The sequence below is a fragment of the Pseudochaenichthys georgianus genome, chromosome 1, assembly GCF_902827115.2.
Source record: "Pseudochaenichthys georgianus chromosome 1, fPseGeo1.2, whole genome shotgun sequence".
Classification (NCBI taxonomy): Eukaryota; Metazoa; Chordata; class Actinopteri; order Perciformes; family Channichthyidae; genus Pseudochaenichthys; species Pseudochaenichthys georgianus.
Window position 1 is genome coordinate 5,443,136 of NC_047503.1, and position 22,863 is coordinate 5,465,998.

Here is a 22,863-nt window from a genome sequence, read left to right on the forward strand (position 1 = left end):
ATTCTGGTGCTTCAGCCACTGGACTCTGGACCTCCACAGAGAGTTTGGAGGCTTGGAGAGAGACGAAAGAGCAGCTCTGTGGTGGATATGTGAGAGAAAGAGGGGGAGGGGTGGGAGGTGTGAGACATAGAGATCTGTAGGGGAAAGTTAAATGATTAGAGTGATAAAAATGATTTGATGTGAAAACAGTAGGAAGGGAGGAGAATTCCAGGGAGAAGGAGGAGGAGAAATTATAGAAATGATTTGGAAAAGGAAGGTATGATTTAGAAAGCAGGAAGTGGTAGAGCAGCCTGGAGTTTCTGCAGGGCTTAACAGCCTTTGGGGGGGCTGGATGTTAAAAATGTGCCGCAGGCCACTGGACCAGAGCCAGGACTCAGACACGTGTGTGTGTGTGTGTGTGTGTGTGTGTGTGTGTGTGTGTGTGTGTGTGTGTGTGTGTGTGTGTGTGTGTTGTGTGTGTGTGTGTGTGTGTGTTGTGTGGTTGTGTGTGTGTGTGGTGTGTGGTGTGTGTGTGTGTGTGTGTGTGTGTGTGGTGTGTGTGTGTGTGTGTGTGTGTGTGTGTGTGTGTGTGTGTGTGTGTGTGTGTGTGTGTGTCGAATGTACCAAAAGGCCCTGCAGAGAGCCAGCAGTGCACATCTGTTCACCTCTGCATATCCATCTTGCCTGCCAGAGGAAAACGCTTCTGAACTGCTCAGACTTCAGTTTTTTTTGCTCTGCAGCGACAACCCCTGTCAACTTCTTTTCATTCAAAAGTTTTCCCCTTCATTTAATCTTTGTCAGGTACTGTACAGAGATATAATTAACCGTGATCTCATTCAGAGTTTTTTTTAATGTTCGCACTTACTAATTAGATCTGACATTTAGGTTTTCAAATGTGTTTTTTATTATTAGTGGCTGCCTCAGTGATGTTCCCTCTTGCTTTAAACAATGAGTTTGATATGTTTGGAATTAGTCATCTTCGTTATCGGCGTATTTCTCCTGCCAGGCATTCTCAACCAAGTCATGGAAAGTCTTGCTGAACAACAGACCCTCATATGAACACTAGACTATGTTACTTTAATTGAACAGGAGCCACTGTAGCTATATAAAATAAAGATAATATATTAGTTAAATAAATAATAACATACATTGATCAGTTGTTTGCGTTGCGTTCATCTTTATGCAGACGATACTGTCCTACCTTGTAAAACTAATCTCTTGCAAATTGAATTGCAGTCTTACACTTCAATTGTTGCTACTTTTCAATGATTTAATCCAAATCTAAAGCTTATCATTTGTCATTGCCTGATTTGATGGTAAACAACTGCACACACAATTTCTGGGCCTTTGAATTGTCTCTAAACTTAATTTTAAAGCCAAATTAAGTATAGATTATTTTATTTACAGATTCAGAAACTGCTTTTTATTTACTGATACAAAACTGGTGAAAACCGCCCAAAACATCTTTGATTCCCAGGCCCCTGACATCGCTGACCTCCAGCCTAGGAATAACAACAAATAAAATCCACTCTAGTGTAAGCTGTGTCTGGGGGACTGTTGCCCTCCTCCCAACAGGTACCTGATCCACCAGCAGCCTCAGAAACAGTTTTTCTTCACAACATCGTAACCTGCTGAACTCTCAAACCGTACACTAGCCCATTCCCCCTACCCAGTCGTGACCTTCAAACTACAGCACTAGCCCACCACCACAGTCCCATTCATACTCACGGGGCTTCCACCCACAGTTCCACACACTCATGGACCTTGTTGGGGAAATATTTTCTTGGGCCCATAACTTTGACCCAGTGTATCAGTTTGTTCTGCCCTCACTGAGAACAGGCCTCTTGAACAGGCACCCTGGGTGCTGTGCTCTCAGTGTTCTGTCTCCCTGTTCCTGCCGGTTGGCCTCAGCTGATAGAGGTGTTATGGTTTTATCTTGTTATGCACAATGTTGATTATTCTCTCAGAACCAGCTAAATACATGGGTCTGGGGTAGAGATCTTCAGAATTGGTTTGGCAACCGCTGTGTCACCTCGTGGCTGCAGCACATGTCAACAAAAAATGCACATTACTGATGCAATATGGTTGAGACCATTCAGGCTTATGCTAGAAGAGGGGTGCAAGGAATAGTCTAAGTAGTGGGGGAGTTTTATACACTAAAGGTGTGGAAATTCTCTCACGTTATAATATCAGCGCGGCCGCGGTCAGATCAAAATGCCTCCGAATGCAATTTGAATAGACCTATAGCCAATCAGAGCAACGAAACGTTGGGTCTACTCTGCGTCATGCATTACTGATTGAGATCAATCGGAACCGCCATTCAGTATCCCCATTGGATCTTCAACGTGTACTATCATACGTCACGTTCACATTGATCGCTTTTACTACAAGACAAATGTGCCGTTTTATTTCATACAGTTCAATTTTGATTGAGACAGGGAAATAATCTAAACCTCACGCGTGGCGTTTCACTGTCAAGGGGGGCGATATAGCGTGTATGTAATTACATTGCAAATACTGACTTGAGCCCCACCACTGTATGGGTTAGCCCTACCATAGATTACCCAACAAAAATACTCTGGCGCCGCCACTGTATTAGACAGAAACATATAAAAGGTAAACAACAAATAAATATGTAATATATGCATATGTCATCACGGTTAATGCAGCCAATTAAACAATAAACGGCACACATATCCCACACAACATGTAGCACAAGCTAGCGCATAGCATACATACATACACATAACCTGCAGCTCAACCGCACACAATTCCACAAACAACCAGCACGAAAACGTACTGCAGATTAGTTCCGCCTCTATTGTTGTTACACATAAAACGGTAGGAACCAAAAATACAATGTGGAACAAATGAACAACAGAAAGTAAAGACAGTTACAGTGTTTTCCATCAAAGTTCCAGCTCTCCTCGTGTCTCTCCGAGTCTCGTCTCCAATTGCTTCAGAAGTTTCCATCACAGACCTTACCCTGCTTTGTGCACATATTTCTCACATCTGTATTAAATATTTGTTACATCTGTATTTAACTTATATTTCACTAAACCCTGCACATTATCAGTATATGCTTCAACCTTTGCATCTTATCTGTAAATAGGTATTTCATATTTACAAACTTGTAACCTAACCTAACATAGTTAACTGCAATCTATCCAATCGTTGTTGGGATCATAGCGCAGTGGACCAATCAGCGGATGGAACGAAATTGTTGCTAGCATGGCTAAAAGCTGAATGATCATGAATACTATAGTGACATACACTTTATGGTGGTTTTGCTGACTCAGCTCATCCTGTCTGGGTTTATGTCTCTGCGGGGTCTGATGTTGTTGTATCTGATGTGTTTGTGTGTCTACATGCAAGCCCAGCTCAAGCGGTGATGGGGCCCCGAGGATCATTTTTTCTTTATGGCACTATGTAAATAAGCGTTCTCAAACCTGCTGTTCTATTCCCTTCTGTTATGAGGCTTCCAACATTTTGCCCACCTGGCACACACAGAGCTGCAAACAGTACAGGAGGTTGTGAAAGCCACTGTAGGTTAAACACTGTTTGCTACACTAATTCTGACACTACAGACAAACATAATGAGATACAACCGTGAAGAGTTGATTGTCAGTGTGTGTTATGGGAGAACAACACACACACACACACACACACACACACACACACACACACACACACACACACAACACACACACACACACCACACACACCACACACACACACACACACACACACACACACACACACACCACACACACACACACACACACACACACACCACACACACACACACACCACACACACCACACACACACACACACACACACACACACACACACCATCATGCCAGCGGCCCGACCAAGCAAGGAGGCAGAGGCAGAACGTCCAAAATACAACCCGGTGTGGGCATGTATTACAGCATGAACACAATGACACACACAGCCTTAAGCCTGCTGTTGTTTCCTTGAGCACAGCACATCCTGCAGCCAGAAGGATCTCACACACTACCTGCCTCTCTAACAGCAAAACCCCAGAGCCTAAATGCCCAACCCAATCAACCCAACAGGTGAGGGGGGAGGAGACAACACAGGGCACCAGGTGCACACAATCAGCGACAGACATGGGGAAAGGGAACACTTTTTAACAACACAAACCTAAACAACCCGTAACGGAGGCCGAGATCAATGAGCCCAGAGATCACCTCCGTGACATTTATAAAAATGAAAGACATTCAGACAAAGGCATTTAAAAACAGTCATTAAAAAGAAAAGATAATAAAAGAAACTTTAAAAGAATGTCAAAGTTTCCCCCCAAAACTAAGAAAATACCCATAGTCGTACCTAGTAACCCACTATAAAATAGTCGTACCTTGTATCCTACTATAAAGCTCACAATAGTTTTAGTAAAACTAAGAAAATGTACCCTATAGTCCACCCTCGAACTATAAGATGCTTTAGTTTTTCCGAAACTAATAAAACTGGCCTCTAGTTTGACCCACAAACTATTTTCTCCAAGGCTTCTAGTTTGACCCACAAACCATTTAAAAGTACTTTAGCTAAGTTTACCTGTGTCTTTCTAGGACTTTTTTGGTATCCTTCCTAGGATAACCAAAACCAAACCAGACCAGGGGTTTGAAACCAAAACGGAACTGTCAAAGTTTCCCCCAAAACTAAGAAAATACCCATAGTCGTACCTAGTAACCCACTATAAAATAATCGTACCTTGTATCCTACTATAAAGCTCACAATAGTTTTAGTAAAACTAAGAAAATGTACCCTATAGTCCACCCTCGAACTATAAGATCCTTTAGTTTTTTCCGAAACTAATAAAACTGGACTCTAGTTTGACCCACAAACTATTTTCTCCAAGGCCTCTAGTTTGACTTTTTTTGGTATCCTTCCGCGAACCAGGGATTTGAAACAAAAACGGTGCCTGTATTGACGTTCTCTCCTGTGTCGGTAAAATATCACTCAACACCAGGTTGAGAATCAATGATCAGGTAATAAAAAGTACATGAATTTCATATACTGTAGTTCAATTTTGATTGAGACAGGGAAATAATCATGAATAAAAAGTTACAGTGCTGCAGTTTAAGATATGAATAGTTCACACAGAATCACAACGGCTCAGTTTCAATTAAAAGCAGCCTGGATTTAAGTAGTAAGAGTTGCAGCGGACCTGCAGGTTTCTGGGAGTTTGTTCCAGATATTTGGAGCATAATAACTGAATGCTGCTTTACCATGTTTAGTTCTGACTCTGGGGACAGAAAGCTGACCAGTCCCTGAAGACCTGAGAGATCTGGATGGTTCATAATTTAGCAGAAGATCAGAAATGTATTTTGGGCCTAAACCATTCAGTGCTTTATAAACCAGCAGCAGTATTTTAAAATGTATTCTTTGACACACAGGAAGCCAGTGTAAAGATTTCAGAACAGGAGTGATGTGATCCACTTTCTTAGTGTTAGTGAGGACCCGAGTAGCGGCGTTCTGAATCAGCTGCAGCTTTCTAATAGATTTTTTTAGTGAGACCTGTAAAGACACCATTACAGTAGTCCAGTCTACTGAAGATAAAAGCATGGACAAGTTTTTCCAAATCCTGCTGTGACATTAGTCTTTTAATCCTAGATATGTTCTTTAGGTGATAGTCGGCTGATTTAGTAACTGTTTTAATGTGACTTTTGAAACTCAGGTCAGAGTCCATGACTACACCTAGATTTCTGGCTTTATCTGTTGTTTTGAACATTGCAGGCTGAAGCTCAGCGCTAACTTTTATACGTTCTGCCTTGGCTCCAAAAACCATTACCTCAGTTTTATCTTTGTTTAATTGGAGAAAGTTCTGACACATCCAGTCATTGATTTGTTCAATGCACTTACTCAGTGTTTGAATTTGAGCATAGTCTCCTGGTGAAATTGTTACGTAAATGTGTGTGTCATCTGCATAGCTAAGGTAACTTATTTTGTTGTTCTTTATTATCTGAGCCAGTGGTAGCATGTAGACGTTAAAGAGAAGAGGCCCCAAGATGGAGCCTTGAGGTACCCCGCATGTCATATTTGTCAACTCAGATGTGTATTTACCTATAGAAACAAAGTTGTTTCTGTCCTTTAAGTAGGATTCAAACCAATTTAGAACTGTTTCCGAAAGTCCCACCCAGTTTTCCAGTCGGTCTAGTAATATGTTGTGGTCAACAGTGTCAAACGCAGCACTGAGATCTAATAATACTAACACTGAAGTTCTGCCACTGTCTTTGTTTAAGTGGATATCATTGAAGACCTTTACAAGAGCAGTCTCAGTTCTGTGGTTTGGACGAAAGCATGACTGGAACACATCGAAACAGTTATTTAAATGCAAGAAGTTACTCAACTGTTGAAAAACAACTTTTTCAATGATTTTACCTAGAAATGGCAGGTTTGATATGGGCGTGTAATTGTTCATTACTGAAGCATCTAGATTATTCTTTTTAAAAGCGGTTTAATGACTGCAGTTTTCAGGGCCTGTGCAAAAATACCTGTGTGAAGAGATTTGTTTACTATATGAAGTAGATCTGAGGCCATGCAAGGAAAAACATCTTTGAAAAATCCTGTTGGAATAATATCAAGGCAGCAGGAGGAGGATTTCAGAAGTTGTATAATGTCGTCTAGGTTTTTTTCATTAATTTGATGGAATTGTGTCATGATGTCTGAATTGATATTAGGTGGACATAGGGACAACACATTTGCTGTACCTGATACAGAGGCACTGACTGCTTGTCTGATTTTCTGAATTTTGTCAGTGAAAAAGGAGGCAATCATTGCATACCCTGGTGGATAGAAATTCAGAGGCTACTGACACTGGGGGGTTCATTTCATTTCAAACCTTTATTTATACAGATAAATCCCATTGAGATCATTGATCTCTTTTTCAAGGGAGACCTGCGCAAGTAGTTCCACATGAAACATAAAAACTAGGGCTGTCAAACGATTACAATTTTTAATCAGATTAATCACAGCTTAAAAATGAATTAATCATGATTAATCACCATTCGAACTATGTCCAAAATATGCCATTTATTTATGTATATTGTTGTGGGAATGGAAAGATAAATGAAAGAAGGCGGATATATCCATTTAACATACAGTATCTATGTTTATTATAAAAAAATTCTGCGTGTCAAAATGAAAGACAACCCACACACCTATCAATCATCAAACCGTGGGGTCTTAATTCATTACGTGTTGATTTTAATCATCGGGGGAGTACTTCAGGAAAGTCGACAGAGGGGGGGGGCGGCGGTGGCTAGTGGAGTACTTCGTGACCACAGAGTGTGAACGTTGTGATCAGCTGTTTTAGCGCAGTTCTCCAGTGAAGGGGGGGGGGGGGGGGAGTCTCCCTCCGCAGCCGGTTGGCGTAGTTTTGGCACAAGTCCGTTGTACAGACCGACGTTAACAGCAGCCCTGTCTGTGCACACGGAGACCGACTCTGTCGTCCGGTGATCTAACCGCCTTCTGGAAAAGCTTCACAAGTACGCAAATGCGCTTTGTGACACAAGTGACGGTACGCATTTCAGATTACGCACATATCCTGCGTACCAGTTATGTGCACCCCTGTACTACAGCAAAAGTATTCTCCGTCGGTACTTCCTGCAACAACACCACGCCGTTATCAAAGATGTTCTATTGAGAAGACGATCACTACGTGACAAAAGTTTTCAAAACCGTGGCTACTGAAATCAATCTTACTAACTGCTGTCTGTGCAATTTACTCCGCGTGAGTTGGCAGACTTTATTTTGCTTACTTTAACATCATTTTTCATGGTGGGGCTAAGCCATTTCTTGGTATGGGTGTAGCCTACCCCAGCCATACCCTGGCGCTGCCACTGGTGGCACGTATGGGGCGGGCCCTTCTGCACATGCGTTAAATATTTTAACGCAATTAATTCAAAAAATTAATTACCGCCGTTAACGCGATAATTTTGACAGCACAAATAAAAACATAAATAGAACAACAAAAGGACATCATACAGCATCATTCACATAATTATCCACATAAACAGGTACCAATAGCTTCCGATTGACTAGCATCCAACCGAGCTTTAAAAACATTTAGTGGCACCAGATTGTTCAGTTTCCATTTAATTTGCAGACTATTCCAAGACAGAGGAGCTGCGCATCTAAAAGCTGTCTTCCCTAAGACAGTCCTAGCAGTTGGCACATTTAATAAAACCACAGCATGCGATCTCAGGCAGTAGCCACTTACAATTTTCCATGAGATCAGGGAGCAGATATAAGATGGAAGTTTCCCTAACACGGCTTTGTATATAAAAATGTACCAGTGACTGAGCCTCCGTACAGTTAGTGAAAGCAAAACAGCCCTTGCATAGGTACAGTGATGGGTTAATGCTTTACAGTTTGTCACAAATCTTAGTGCACTGTGATACGCAGCATCTAACTTGACCAGGCAATTGGCAGGTGCATTCATATACAACAAATCACCATAGTCCAGCACAGGCTAGTCACTGTGACTAGCCTTTTCCTGGCCTCAAGCGAGAAACAGGACTTGTTCCTGTCGAAGAAACCTAGCCTAACACTCAGCTTTTTAAGCAGGTTATTGACATGAAGTTTAAAAGTGAGACAATCATCAAGCCAGATACCAAGGTATTTGTAACAGGTAACCACTTCAAGTTTTATTCCTTGCGTAGTTACAATATCTAAAACAGGCTCTGGTGTCTTTTTAGCTTTAGAAAAGAGCATTACCTTGGTCTTCTCAACATTTAAAAGAAGCTTTAGTTCAGAGAGCTGAGTCTGAATAATGTTAAAAACAGCCTGTAATTTAACACCAGCCTCCTTAATGGAGGGACCTGCACAGTACATCAGGGTATCATCCGCATAAAAATGTAAAGTAGCTTCATCCACATTTTCACCTAAACTGTTGCAGTGATCACTCAGATCATTTGCAAATACTCCCACAGATGAATATTTATGGGGAACATTAGTTAAAATGAGATCAATTAGGGAGGATTTATTAGGGGACTTAATGTTAGGGCGAGTAGGACTGTCAACAATCTGAGTAACATTTAAAGAGATACAAAAGTTTTTTAAATCCTCTGACACTGCAGTTAACCAGTCCCAGTTAAAATCTCCAAGTAGCACTATTTCCTTGTAGTCTAGTTGTGATAAAAGATTTGCTAGTGAAGACAAGGAGTCTTTGACAGCTAACGGGGTCTGTAACAACTCACTACCATGACCTGTTGACCCTTTGCCACTTCAATATTTATGGCTAAAAATTCCAATTGCTTACTGATCAATTTGGAAACTAATGTGGTTACACTGAACTTATTCTTAACATAAATGGCAACGCCACCACCTTTATTAGGCCGGTCGGTACGATACACATTAAAACCATTTAAGGCATTGTCAGAGGCCAAAAGAGATTTGTTTAGCCATGTTTCTGATAAAACAATGACGTCAGCGTCAGTCGAGCTCGCCCAGATACGGACAAAATCTAGTTTACCTAACAGACTGCGCATATTCAAGTGGATGAAACCCAACCCAGACCTAGCTTTAAAATCAGCAGGAGTTGCGATCCGACTACTACTACTGGGCGGACCAGGGTTAGGTTGTACATTTCCTGACAGTAATAACAACAACAAAAACCAGGCATCTTTTCCTCTTAAACGACACACATACATTGTCATCTAATGTAGAAACACCGGAAAAGTCTGCGAGAGTGTGATTTGAGCTTAAGAAGCAGTCCTGAAGAACCATCATTGCAGGAAAACAAAAAAGACAAACATATTTTGTCGAGCAGATTGTCTGTGACAAGGCAACCGGTAATTGTTTGAGCAACACATCCGAACCTTTGCAGGGGATGCCCACTGCGTGTGGCAGAACAGACCTGAAATCAGTAGACTTCTCAGAATGACTAGAGATCTTCTCATAGTCCAAAACAGTTAACAGGCACAGCAGAATCCCGATATGGGCCATTTCCCCAGACTAGCACACAGTATCCGCGATGTTCCTGGAGCAAAATCAGCACAGCAGCAAAGGACAGGTGAAAACAGCAGCGTGGAAGCGCTCCGGTCCCTCCGTGGTATCCCCGGGGTGAAAGCAGGCCTCTACAACAGCAGAACCAGGACAGGTGGAAAGCAGGCCCCAGCGGTGGTAAAACCCTCCTTCGCACAGCAGCACACGCCCGGTGGAAGCAGGCCAAGCCCGAAGCGTGGATCCACTCCGTCTCTCCGCGACGACTACGGGGTAAAAACCTCTCCAGTACAGCCGTATTCTACAGGTGGGAGCAGGCCTCCGTAGATCGCAGATCGCAGGCAGCAACAGGTGGAGCCGCTCCGTCTCTTCGCGACGTCTCCGGAGGAAAAAGACCTCAGTACAGCCGTACTCGACAGGTGGGAGTAGGCCTCCGCAGATCGCAGACAACTAAAACTACTACTTGTATAAGCAGGGATGGCTAAAAGTTTGTAAGCAGGAGAGCTAGATGCTAACAGATGCCAGATGCTAACAGGTAGTGCGAGCCTGTAGAAATTGCGACTGCCTCCAATGACGAGACGAGTATATGTTTTTTCTGTTTTAGCTCAATGTCTACGGTGACAGATTCAAGGAGGTTGTTGCAGCAGAGGGAAAGACTTTTTACCAATCTCGCAGAAAGTGTGTTTTTAACAAACAGTGAAACCCCTCCACCTCTTTGGAGTTTGCGATTCATATGAAAAGCCACGGTTAGTTAGTCTGTCGACGGTAGCAAACAAGGCACGTGCGTTGTGCGTTTTTGGTAATGATGTCAGAGAAGAAAGACTGTCGTGCGTTTTTCAATTCAAAATTATAAAGGCCAAGTCTCTCTTTATAGATTTCAAAGTAAACCTGGAGATTTGTTTTTCGCCACCTGCGTTCCGCTTTTCGACATTCTCTTTTTTCTGTTTTCACGGTCATGGCCTTTCTCCATGGAGATATTTTCTTGCCAGACACTTCCTTTACCTTAGTTGGAGCAATGGCATCTATAACGTTTTACATTTTTGAATTAAAATGATCTACTAGCTCATTTACTGAGATGTTAGCAGGGGCAAGTGTGGAAGAAAAATTCTGAGTAAACATTTCCCTAGTATTGTCAGTTAAATATCGCTTTGTGGTTATCTCTTTTTGAACATTTTTGTGAACAGAAATAGAGCTCTCAAAGAAAACACAGGAATGGTCAGAGAGTGCAACATCAGTCACCACAACCGTAGAGATATTCAGACCCTTTGAGATCATTAAGTCCAGAGGCGCATGCGGCTCTTTGCCTAGTTTCATGCGGCTCTGCAGTTCATATCGAATTGTATATGTGTGAGTTTTGGGGAGAGACACTGACTCCGCACGGTGTTCCGATACTTGAAAGGTACCGTGATACCCTGCCGTTAAAAACGTTACGATACCTCCGTTTCATTAGTATCGGTACTTTAAGAATGACGGGGAAAAGTACTCCGGTGAGAAAGCGCCGTTTTAATAAGAGCCGTGTGTGTTCAGCGCTCTGCTTCCACTCCTGCAGCCGTGCCTGCAGTCCCACCTCTCTCAAGCACGCTCAAGTGCCTCCCCTCTCTCGTGCACGCGCTAGCTGCCAGAGCATGTGAGAAAACGAGAAGCATGGCTGCAAGTGGGAGTGCAACTGCCGCTGCGCCTCGGCTTGTTGACAAAAAATACGCCAGAAGCTAAATTTGGAAGTATGTTAGCTATATCTCTGACAGTGAAGGCCTGTCTGTAAGAAATGTATTAATTTTATTTAATACGAATTCTTGTCAATTATTTTATTTATTTTTCTCATTGTTTAAAAGTTTGTGTTATGGTTCTGGTGTGAAATAAAGCACAATAATTACATTTAAGACTGAACCCTTTTTTTAAGAAAAGTATCGAAAAAGAATCGGAATCGCAATTCTTGACTTGGTATTGAAACCAAAATGTTGGTATCGTGACAACACTACTCCTGACAGTTAAACCTGATATTTAGTAGGTCTGTTAAGTATTGAATGCTGATAATTCTGACGTAATTTGGCCGGTCAAAGTTGTTTGGGCTCGGATATAATCGCTGTGTTACTTTCGTCCCATGTTACTTTCGTCCCGTGTTACTTTCGTCCCGACTCTCCCTATGTGTATGTGTGGTGTCAGGTGTCAGTATGAGAGCATGACAGCACGTCTAATTTTGATGTGACCCAAGAGCCAATCACAATAATACCTGCGGTGCAGTGAACCAATCACCTATGAGGGGGGGAAAACCTATCGTTGATTAAACACTATCCAGTGTTTCCCCTACCATTGTCTTGGAGGTGCGCTGCACCCCGCCAACGGAGCCCCGCGCCCCCCCTGAAATTGAAGGTGTTTAAAAAAGATATATATATATTTTTAAATATATATATAGCACCAAAATGCAAATAATCTATAACTACTGTCACTTTTCACATTGAACATGTGCTCTTTTATTAAATAAACTAAACGCTTTCATTTTAAGTTGTGAGTTTAGTGTTTTTGACCCTAAGAAACACTGATGCATAATCAATAACAATAATCCACAGCTCCTCTCTCTGCTCCAGAGGATTTAAAACATATATATCCCAATGCCACAAAAATGCATCAGTGACGTGGTTGAAATCTTGTCTCCAGAAAACAAAAAACTGAAACAAGCGGTGGTGGTGAAGTCGATAGGGACTTGGCTTGGCAACTGGAAGTTCACCAGTTCAAGTCCCGGCAAGACCAAGTGCTACCGAGGTGTCCCTGAGCAAGGCACCGTTCCCCACACTGCTCCCCGGGCGCTGTTCAAAATGGCAGCACACTGCTCCTAACACTAGGATGGGTCAAATTTAGAGAAACTATTTCCCCACGAGGGATTAATAAAAGTCCATCTTACCCCTATCTTATCCCATCAGTGACTGTGTGTTTGATGTGGCTCTTTGCAGTAACATAGAACACATTTGGCTCTTAACCTCTGACTGGTTGGCCACCCCTGGACTAGACGGTCAAAGTCAATACACAGCAGTTCAGTAAAGTCATCAACAAAGCTTGCACAGTATTTGGGTGGTCTATAGATATTTAGGAACAGAGCTCGAGAGGAGCATTTCAGCTGAAGGGCCACATATTCAAAAGAAGCAAAGTTTCCATAAGATGTCTTCCTGCATTGAAGGGAATCATTGAACAGAATAGCAACTCCACCCCCTTTCTTATGCATTCTTTCCTGACTCATAAAACTGAAGTTGGGAGGGGTTGATTCGATAAGAACAGCTGCACTGTTATTTTCTTCAATCCAAGTTTCTGTTAAAAACAGAAAATCGAGATTGTGCTCAGTGATAACATCATTGATTAAAAAGTTTTTCCTGCCAAAGACCTGACATTTAATAAAGCTAGTTTAAGTTCGTTAAACACAATATCAGTCATGTTTTTTGTAACAAGCTGTGGCTGACATGGAATCACTGCTAAATTAGATAAACTCACACAAACGTTTGAGCGCTTATTCACTGCTCTTAATCTATTACCTATCAACACAGATATCGGCAAAGCTACTGGCAGGCAGGGTCCCGGCATGTCCTGGAAAAAGTTGAGTGCCATACGCCCTTGAGCCTGGACCCAGCAAATATCAGTTTGTAGCGTTTTGTACACACACATCCCTATCAGGCTTTGAAGGGGAGGGAGGACCCACCACCCTGCTCCTCTCATCATAGGAGGGCAGGGTGAGGGCTACACTGTAGCTTGGTGACTGGAATCCATTCCTTGTCTTCGGTGATTTTGGTGGGCGTCGTTGAGGGGCGGGGGTAAAGGACATGCTGCCAATCCTGCGTGTCGCCTTCATGCGGTCATCGAACTCCAGGGGGGAGGGCGAGGGTGAAAGGGTGAGCGGAGAGTAGAGAGAGCTGGGGGATGAATGAAGAGTATCCTCAAAGGCGTTGACAGGGGGGGTGACGGCGGTGGAGACTCCTCCGTGTGTCTCATAGGTCTCCCATAATCAGAACATTCCTCAGGCGGATGCAGTGATACTTCTTCAGGGTTTTCTGCGCGATGTGTTGTGTCTTTCCCCTGTTTTGATTCCTCTTGCCGCTTGTCCTTGGCAAAGGGAACAGATTGATGACGCAGGCAGTTGAATATGTTAGAGATAAACAATTTCACTCCTGACTTGTTCAGGCAAACTCCATTTGCCTTATAAAGATGTCTGAGATCCCAGAAAAAGTTAAGATTGTCAATAAAATGGACACAATGGTCAGTACATGCAGTTGAAAGCCAGGTGTTCAGTGCAAACAATCTGCTGAATCTCTCCACTCCTCTTCTGACTGGCGGTAGAGGGCCACTGATGAACACCTCCGCATTTAGAGAGCTGACAGTTTCCAACAGACATTTAAAGTCTTCTTTCAGCATTTCTGACTGTTGTTTCACAACATCATGGGTTCCATTATGTAGTACCACATTCTTCACGGTCAGATGTTCAGCCCCAATATGCAGGATCTTCTCAGCCAAGTCAGAGACCACATCCTTGGGAAAACAGAGTACTTTGGTGTTCTTACTACACAGACCTTTTACATCTCTTACAGCAGAGTCACCCACAATCAGAGTTTCAGGCCCAGTCGTTAGCTTTCCCTCTAGCCTTTTACTTTTTGAGTAGCTATTGGTCCTTACCCTGCTGTGTGAAGAGGACGGGTTATCCAGGTCATCAGAAAGAGATCTCCGGCTCTCGGTCAGCGGAGCGTATCTGTTCTGGATTGGCACACTTGGTGGTTTAGGAGGATTGTTTGTAGTTCTCCCTTTAGCAGCTGTCCACGGCTGTTTCCTAGTATGATTAGGGGTTGAAGAGGCGCTCTTCCTGGGTGATAACAATGCTGGCCAGCCGGTCGCATCACAGATTTCAGAGCGCTGGGCTCTGCCTGTTATTCGTCCTCCCAAATCCCATGGAAATGATTTACTCTTAGGCTTTGCACCCAGAGAGTTCCAGGGAGGACCACCACTTGTAGATGTATTACCCAGTACACTGTTAGGCTTCCCGAGAAGTGACTGGAGATGAGAACCCGCTATGCAAGCACTAAAACTGAGACTGTGGTGAAGTGTAAAAAAAAGGCTTTATTTTGTCCACGACACTGGCAAGGAGTTGACGATGAGCACGTAGAGGGAAGACGTGGAGCTGGGCTGACCAGGAGGGGAGGCTGGACGTGGCAGGCAGAGCGGCTGGAGTATGTGGATCTGGAACAGGAGAAACAAGCAGGATTAGGAAAGAATTTCCTTTCATAAGGAGCATCAAAAAGTCACTAGGAAAAACACTAGTAGGCCTGGAAGATAGTTTACCACTGAAGAATAAACGAAGAACTGGCGAAGTCTGAGGATGGGAACCAGGGTTTTAAGCAGGTGCAGGTGAGTGGTGGCAGTCAGTGAGATGAGCAGCAGCTGAGGAGGTGAGTTGGCGGGAATCGGAATGTAGGTAGCCACGCCCAGCCAGGAAGACAGACACACAGACAAACAGACAAAACAAACACAGACAGGGGAAAAAGAAGGAGGAAGTACTGCAGATCCTCACATAAACAGCCCTCCTGTTCCTTGGAATCATTGTAGCTGCTAACTAGCTGTGAGTTAGCATACCCTTTTCCATTATTTTGCAACACTGGTAAAGTGGTGTCATTCCCACGACATAGTCCATTCACTTCCATGTTAACTTCCAACCGTTGCATTTTCATTTCCAACACAGCCATCTTCTGTAGAAGTTTGTGGAAGTCATCTGTAGAGAACGGAGGCATTTTGCTACCAACTAGCTTAAGCTAAATAGCAGGCTTTAGCTGTTAATAGGCCACGCTACTGTAAGACTGAGGTCGTCGTAAAGATGTTGAAATATGGCTGAAACCCTCCGTCTATTTACGAAGAATAACTGTCCCAGTGATAAGTTAATGTCCAGGAGCTGCTGCTTGAAGTTTTCAGAGAATAAGAATAGGAACATCAGCATAAAAAGTAAGCAGAGGCAAGAGCAAGTGGAAAAGCGTCTGCACCGTAAGAAAGATAAGATGGAGCTGTTGGATCAGAAAACACCAGGTTTATGAAATCAAACAGCTTCACTGAATCAAAGTGTTGATGAAAAGACAGTGTTTGAAAACCTGACAGTTGAAATTGGCAAAAGTCGAATAGTCAAACTTAGGCTTTATTTATTTCTATCTTTTACCATTAAGACAATAATGACCTTGAATTTGCAGAGAGATTTGATTTATTGATATGTTGCTCTAAAAAACCCACAAATCAAAGGGATAACCTTTTGCCAAAAACAAATGTCTAACAAGGTCTGGAGGTGTTAAAAGACAGACATTTTATTTAAAAAAAAATCCCTTTCCCTCTTTTTTTCTTTATTTGGATGACAAGTCTCAGTGTCTGAGTAAACAAAAAGAGCCCTTGACTATAATATACACTTTAGACATTATAAATAAGAGAGTGATGCCGTTTCCTCTTTCTTTTAGTGCTGCATCTTTACTGCTCCTGTCGGTTGAAGTTTAGGATTGTGACATTTCAAAAAGTACAATTTAAATCCTGATAATGCCCAAACTTTAGTGCAGCAATTACTGGGATTTGGAGGACTACAAAGACACACCTGCACAAATTAAATCTGTATATTTTGATAACCAGGTTCCTAGTTGATGTCTGGCCTAGGAAACCACAACAAAGGTCCAGCTAAACAAAACATGCATTTTTAAACATGGTCCACTTTGAAAACTATAATTTCCTTTTGCTTTAATTGAACTACTTACCGTCATATTGTGAAGGATTTGGAGAGAGTTACAATGGGTGTTGGAAAAAAAATCATTACGGCCCAGGATGACAATATAGTATAGCAATATAACATCGATTCATTGAAGTATTAATGTTTTATTAGAAAATAATTAATATGGAAAATACAAATCTAATCAAAAGTCAGCCAGATAGAAAAGTTAGTCAAAACAAAGATGGAAGATTACTCTTTTGCATTCGAAAAAAAAAGGTTGAAACATATGCTAATGCAATGTTTAAAATTGCAAAACAATCTGATTGTATTGTGAGAATGGTTAGAGGGTAATGGGGTCTTGGGTTTTACAACAACAAAAAGTAACCACATTGAAACTTTCCTAATACATGGAGAATATTCTTCTTTTATCGAGCTACAAAGAAGCTTATAAAATTAGTGCTCAGATGTTGGTACACTATGTTCAGACTCCTAGTGATGATTACAAGGCAATCTTGCCTCAGTAACATTTGCACAAAGATCCCACTGTGTCACAGCTTTACTCTGTTTGTCAGCAAACAGAAGAGCTCGGTTTGCTTCATGTAAAGTTAGCATCAAGGCACTTAATTATAATCTCAAACTTCAGAAGAACGTGATCAGTGTGCGTTCGTGCTCGCCTCTGATCACAGCTAAGAAACACTTTGTGAGAACTTGTTAAATGTGGAATCTCTCCCTCTTTTTTAACTTTCTATAATTTCCTTTCTCTCACTTTCTTTCTCACAGGCCGACTGTCTCTCCAGAGAATACCTTCGCAAACACTTCCCGGCTGCAGATACATGATGCAAAGAATGAGGTAAGTGATAACATGCACTAAATACACTTTGACGCACACAGATATCTTGTTGTCTGTGTGCTACCTCTGGGAGAGAGGATGATTTACACAGGCTTAAAATAGGCTTTAGCAAGTGACTCATCCAGGAATTTCCCCAAATCCGTAAGCAAAGCCAAGTTTGTTGATAGAAAGCCTAATCATTCTCATCTAATTTGCTCTTTAAATTATGCGAATTACTTGTAGAAGGAGGATAAACCCCTAAAAGAACTGAAGATTGTTTAAGATTTGTCTCTAAAATTCCTCTTTTAGCTGGAGCACAATAGGTACAGAGAGACAGTAAAACAGAAGAATAGTTCAAATGTATTGAATTAAACAAATACAATACACTGTAATCTGCATAGTTGTGGTTCGAAGCTCTGTACAGACCTGAGCAGGCGTCCTGTTTCAGTGACTCTCTTACTTCGAGCTGCAGCACAGGGTGGACTTAAAGACTTTAAGAGCCTTTGACAAGTTCTCTGCATTTTCGAAGGGGTGTGGAAGGGGCAGAGGTGAGCCTAGGACGCCCGAGGTTAAGCAGACATAGAAGCAGAAAGCGAGATGGAACGGTGAGGAGTGAAAAAGCCTTTGATCCGGTGATTCTCATCTGAAATAACAGGCTGCGCCGCTCAGTTCGGCCCTGCACCTTCCTCATTACTGATCAAAGCCGCGGACTGCTTGACACTTAGATGCTGCGAAAACTCAATCAGCAATCCCTCTTACCCCGCGAAGACAAGTATTGCCAAACGTGCACAGAATGCAACACTCCGGAGCCAGAGTGCAGCAGCTCACACTCACAGGTTTTGCTCCCATTTGCTCACGCAGGCCCACGAGGGCGTGTGCACTCTCTCACACACGTCCCTCACCCTACCCCACTGGGAAACATAATGGGGTGTCCGTGTTCATCCACCCAGAGGCTCCCTAACATGGAGAATCCTCAGAGCGTGCTCCGCTCTTTGATCATCCTCTCTACAAAGAGACAGAGGCAGGGAGAGATGCTTTGTGCTGAGTATGCAGAGCTGCAGCAGGTTCCTACTGTATAGGCCTCGACCCAGCTCTACCCTCTCACTCAGTCAACAGGCTGCTGCAGGCACCATCCATCAGAGACTACACCTCTGCAGCTAGTGAGCCAAGCACTTCAGGCTTGGGATCTCTTCATTTACATTGTTGCAGGACTAAATCACCAAGACAGATTGCTTGGGGGGTAAATGACTTGGCAGGATGTCCCAAAACTACTTTGAGGACATAATAATCAAATGTTCCTGTTCCTATTTGTATTTTCTGCCTCTATTGTAACATGTTTCCGTGCTTTAAACCACTTAGGGATATCACACCCCTTAGCCAGGGTTGGGTTGTAACGGAATACATGTAACGGCGTTACGTAATCAGAATACAAAAATCAAGTAACTGTATTCAGCTCGCGTTACATTTGAAAAACAAATAATCTGATTACAGTTACTTTCGTAAACAAGAAGTGAATACATGTTGGATTACTTATTCGAATTATTGGTGGAAAGATTTCCTCACAACATTTAATATTCATTACTAAAGGTACAGCCTAATCATCACAGCGCACAAAACCGCGCAGATGGACCAAAAAGGGGAGCGTTTGAAAAAAATGTGCGGGTCCGCTCAGTGAAACGATAACAACGAAGCATGGAGGAACAAAAGTCCGCGTTTAAATCATGTGTGTGTGTGTGTGTGTCCATTAATGATGACAGGAGGCACGGCTGCATCTATACACACACTGTACCACACACACCTACACCACACACACGCACATACAGCTCCTAAAACAGGCAGCCGTGGTGTATTTTATTGTGAAGCTCTAAATGGTTTTAGAAAAATATCGACTCTTTGTTTGTAGATATCTACTAAACTAAAGCAAATAAAGAGAGTAGGCCTGTTCTACTGAGTGATATATATTATACACACTGCTCTGCTTTCTGCAAGGACCTCACAGCTGTTCTCACTGTAAACATCGCGTCGCGATGAAAGCAGTTAATAAAATAATATCCAGGGGATGCATGCAGAGCTGTCATTGGCTGAGATAAGTCCGGCCGTGCGTCACGACTCTTTGAAACATCTCTGTAGGAAATGCATCCACGAAGGAGCCGTGGAGGACCGTGGAGGACCCATCAGTGTATCCTCGGTTATAGCTCCTCCAGAGAGCCTCCTCGACGCTCGGTCCTCGGTCCTCGAAGTGCATTTAGAGAAATGAGATGTCCTTCAACATGGCACGCTAAAATTCATTTCCGGGTCACTACCGGAGGACCGAGGAGTCGAAGAGGGGGATTTGATGAAATGAGAAAGGGCCCCGGACTTGAACCGGAGCAGCGGAGGAGTGATGAAGTATCTAGAGATCTGAGTCCAGCGGCTGCTTGTGTTTCTGTTCATCAGGACATCCTATGACCAGCAGATCCTGTGTGAACGCTCTACGTTAGTCAGTGGACGTCCGACAACATGCACACTAACTGATATTGCAGCTAAGGCTATACTTTGGTTTAAATTGCGTGAATAAACTAGCTAGAGAGCTACAGTTAATTACATTCATCCAATGTCAGAAGGATTACCTTTTAACAAACGTTGTAATGCTTTTCTTTGATTTCAATTTTAGTAAAACAATGGAGATATAACATTGTATTGTTTTCTTTTTACACTGACTCAGATAATGAAAAGACTACATCAGTCGAAGCTCAGCTTTGGCAAGGGAGAGAGAGAGAGAGAGAGAGAGAGAGAGAGAGAGAGAGAGAGAGAGAGAGAGAGAGAGAGAGAGAGAGAGAGAGAGAGAGAGAGAGAGAGAGAGAGAGAGAGAGAGAGATGTCAGGGAGGAACTGCAGGTACAGTCACACAAGAGAATGTAGACTTAATAACCCCATCTATCTATATATATATATCTATAACAATAGTCTTAATTTACAATAGGCATAGGCCTAATTGTAAAACAACATACATCTATTGCAGTTATGATGTCATAATAACATACAATTGTATAAAACACAATTTGCTTACATCTTTGTTCTCTTTTGAGAATCAAACAAAACAGATTTAAATGACAAAAAGAATGCAAACAAACAAGTGAAATTAACTAAATTGCTGAATTGCTTTTAATTCACTGGCAGGAGAGACAAGTGAGGAGGCGCAAAAAGTGAACAACGAGGGAGAGATTGAACAAAGAGAAAGAGAAGAGGACAGAGAGAGTAATGAACAGGAAGAAGACAGAGAGACTAAAGAAGATGGAAGAGAGGCTGCAGGTTATGGAAAGGAGAGAGACGTGGAAAATGAATGTTGACAATGATCATTTTAGCCTCTTATGCATGTCCAGATCATAATAGTAACAATCAACTGATTCTTATGTATTACACTTTCAAAAATAATTTATGCTGACATTGTCAGCCCACTTGAAATCAATATATTATCCAATTTGTGACCCCCCACAGGACTTAAAAAGCACCTAACTAGATCATGAAAATCCCCAAAATCTCGGGTGGGTGTCCCCCGAACCCCCCTAACATATTTGGACCTCGGTATTTAGGAAATCCTGGATACGGCCCTGAACACAGGGGGATAATGTGCTGATCAACAATCTATGGTTCAGTGTTTAGATACCCTGCAGCCAACATTTCAGTCACTTTGGATAAAAGCTTCAGCTAGATAACATAATATAATGTTAATACAAATTCAGTGTGAAGTGAGGACACCAGCTTAGTTTGGCTGGTATCTATTTTCATACATTCCTGACATTTCAACCATTGTATATATACTCACCGGCCACTTCATTAGGTACACCTTGCTAGTAATGTGTCGGAGCCCCATTATTTTATTCTTCATGGCATACTCTAAGTCAGTGGTTCTCAAATGGGGGTACGCGGACCCCTAGGGGTACGTTGGAGTACTGCAGGGGGTACGTGAGATTTATTTTATATTAATGAAAAAAACAAACATAATTAATGCATTTACACAAACTACTAATAGTAGATGAACTACTTTATTCAAAGGTTTACAGTAATTCTGGATAATAAAATGGGAAAAATAAACGGGGTGCTCTCTTTTCCTCTCCAGACAGCCCGTCAGTCAGTCGTGCAGCTCGCTGAACCTGTACTAAGTGACCCGACAGTAAAGAATAAATATATTTATAACTAGTTTAGCTAATTCCAGAGTAGATAAACTAGCCAAGTGTGTTAGGTCTAACTCTTAGTGTATTTTTGCTCGGCTCAACGGTCCGTCACAGCGGCGGAGCTGTGATCATGCAGAGCTGCGTGTTCTCCGTCAGCAGCAGCTGATCTGATCTCTCTCTCGCGTCCGGTTAGACTTCACTCGCGTCTATGTCCAAATCTATCAGATCTAGTTAGTTCTACTGTAGTTAATTATATGACTGCCTGCTTATCAAAGGACACCTAAACAATAAGCGTTGCTTGGAAACGGCGTATGGCCGCAAGGTATAGCGCAGCATTATGTTTATATGAGGGGTCAAAATCCCATGCTCATAAAATGCTCATATATTTTTTTCTCTTCATTCCCCACGCCCCAACATAAATAAATATACTAATATACCAATTTTAGGAAAAGTAAGGAAGTTTGAGCAGTGTGGGTTTTATATTAACAGAGTTACACATATCTCAAAACGCAAAGTGTTATAAATGCAGTTTGCCTCCCTGTCAGAATGACAAAGACCCTCAGTGAAGCACAAGCCCATGTTTCTCACTAAATTGTAAGTACAACTTATTAAAAAGATCAGTTCAATGCAACTAATGTCATCTTAGTGTTATTGCATGATGTTAAAATTGGTTTGCCATGAATTTAGTGATGGATTCTAAACATTTGAAATGTAGCATTTAAGTGCTTCTCAGTTACAAGGTTGTTGTTTTAATAAATCAGACACTGATGGTGCAGCGCTGTACTGTACCTCTTTATATAGGCATTTTTTCCTTAACAAATTGTTTTTGCGCTGATCAGGGGGTACTTGGCTGAATATCTTTTTCAAAGGGGGTACATGAGTGAAACAAGTTTGAGAACCACTGGTCTAAGTTGCTGGAAACATTCCTCAGAGATTTTGGTCCATATTGACATGATGGCATCACACAGTCGCTGCAGATTTGTGGCTGCACATCCATGATGTGAATCTTTGGTTCCACCACGTCCCAAAGGTGATCTATAGGATCTAGATCTGGTGATTGTGGAGGCCATTATAGTGAGAGTGAACTCATGAAGTCATAATTTGAGCAATGTGACATGGTGCGTTATTCTGCTGGAAGTAACCATCAGAAAATGGGTACACTGTGGTCATAAAGGGATGCACATGGTCAGCAACAACACTCAGGTAGGCTGTGGCGTTTAGACGA

General features: G+C 42.3%; 1 protein-coding gene across 1 annotated transcript in view; it reads left to right on the forward strand.

Moving 5' to 3' along the window:
* LOC117451962 (endonuclease V-like) overlaps window positions 1-22,863 on the forward strand; it is a 180,580-nt gene that overhangs the window by 80,875 nt on the left and 76,842 nt on the right. Inside the window, exon 11 of the mRNA XM_034090356.1 lies at window positions 17,437-17,506. Within this exon, the coding sequence (XP_033946247.1) occupies window positions 17,437-17,506 (70 nt within the window). The remainder of the gene's footprint in view (window positions 1-17,436; window positions 17,507-22,863) is intronic.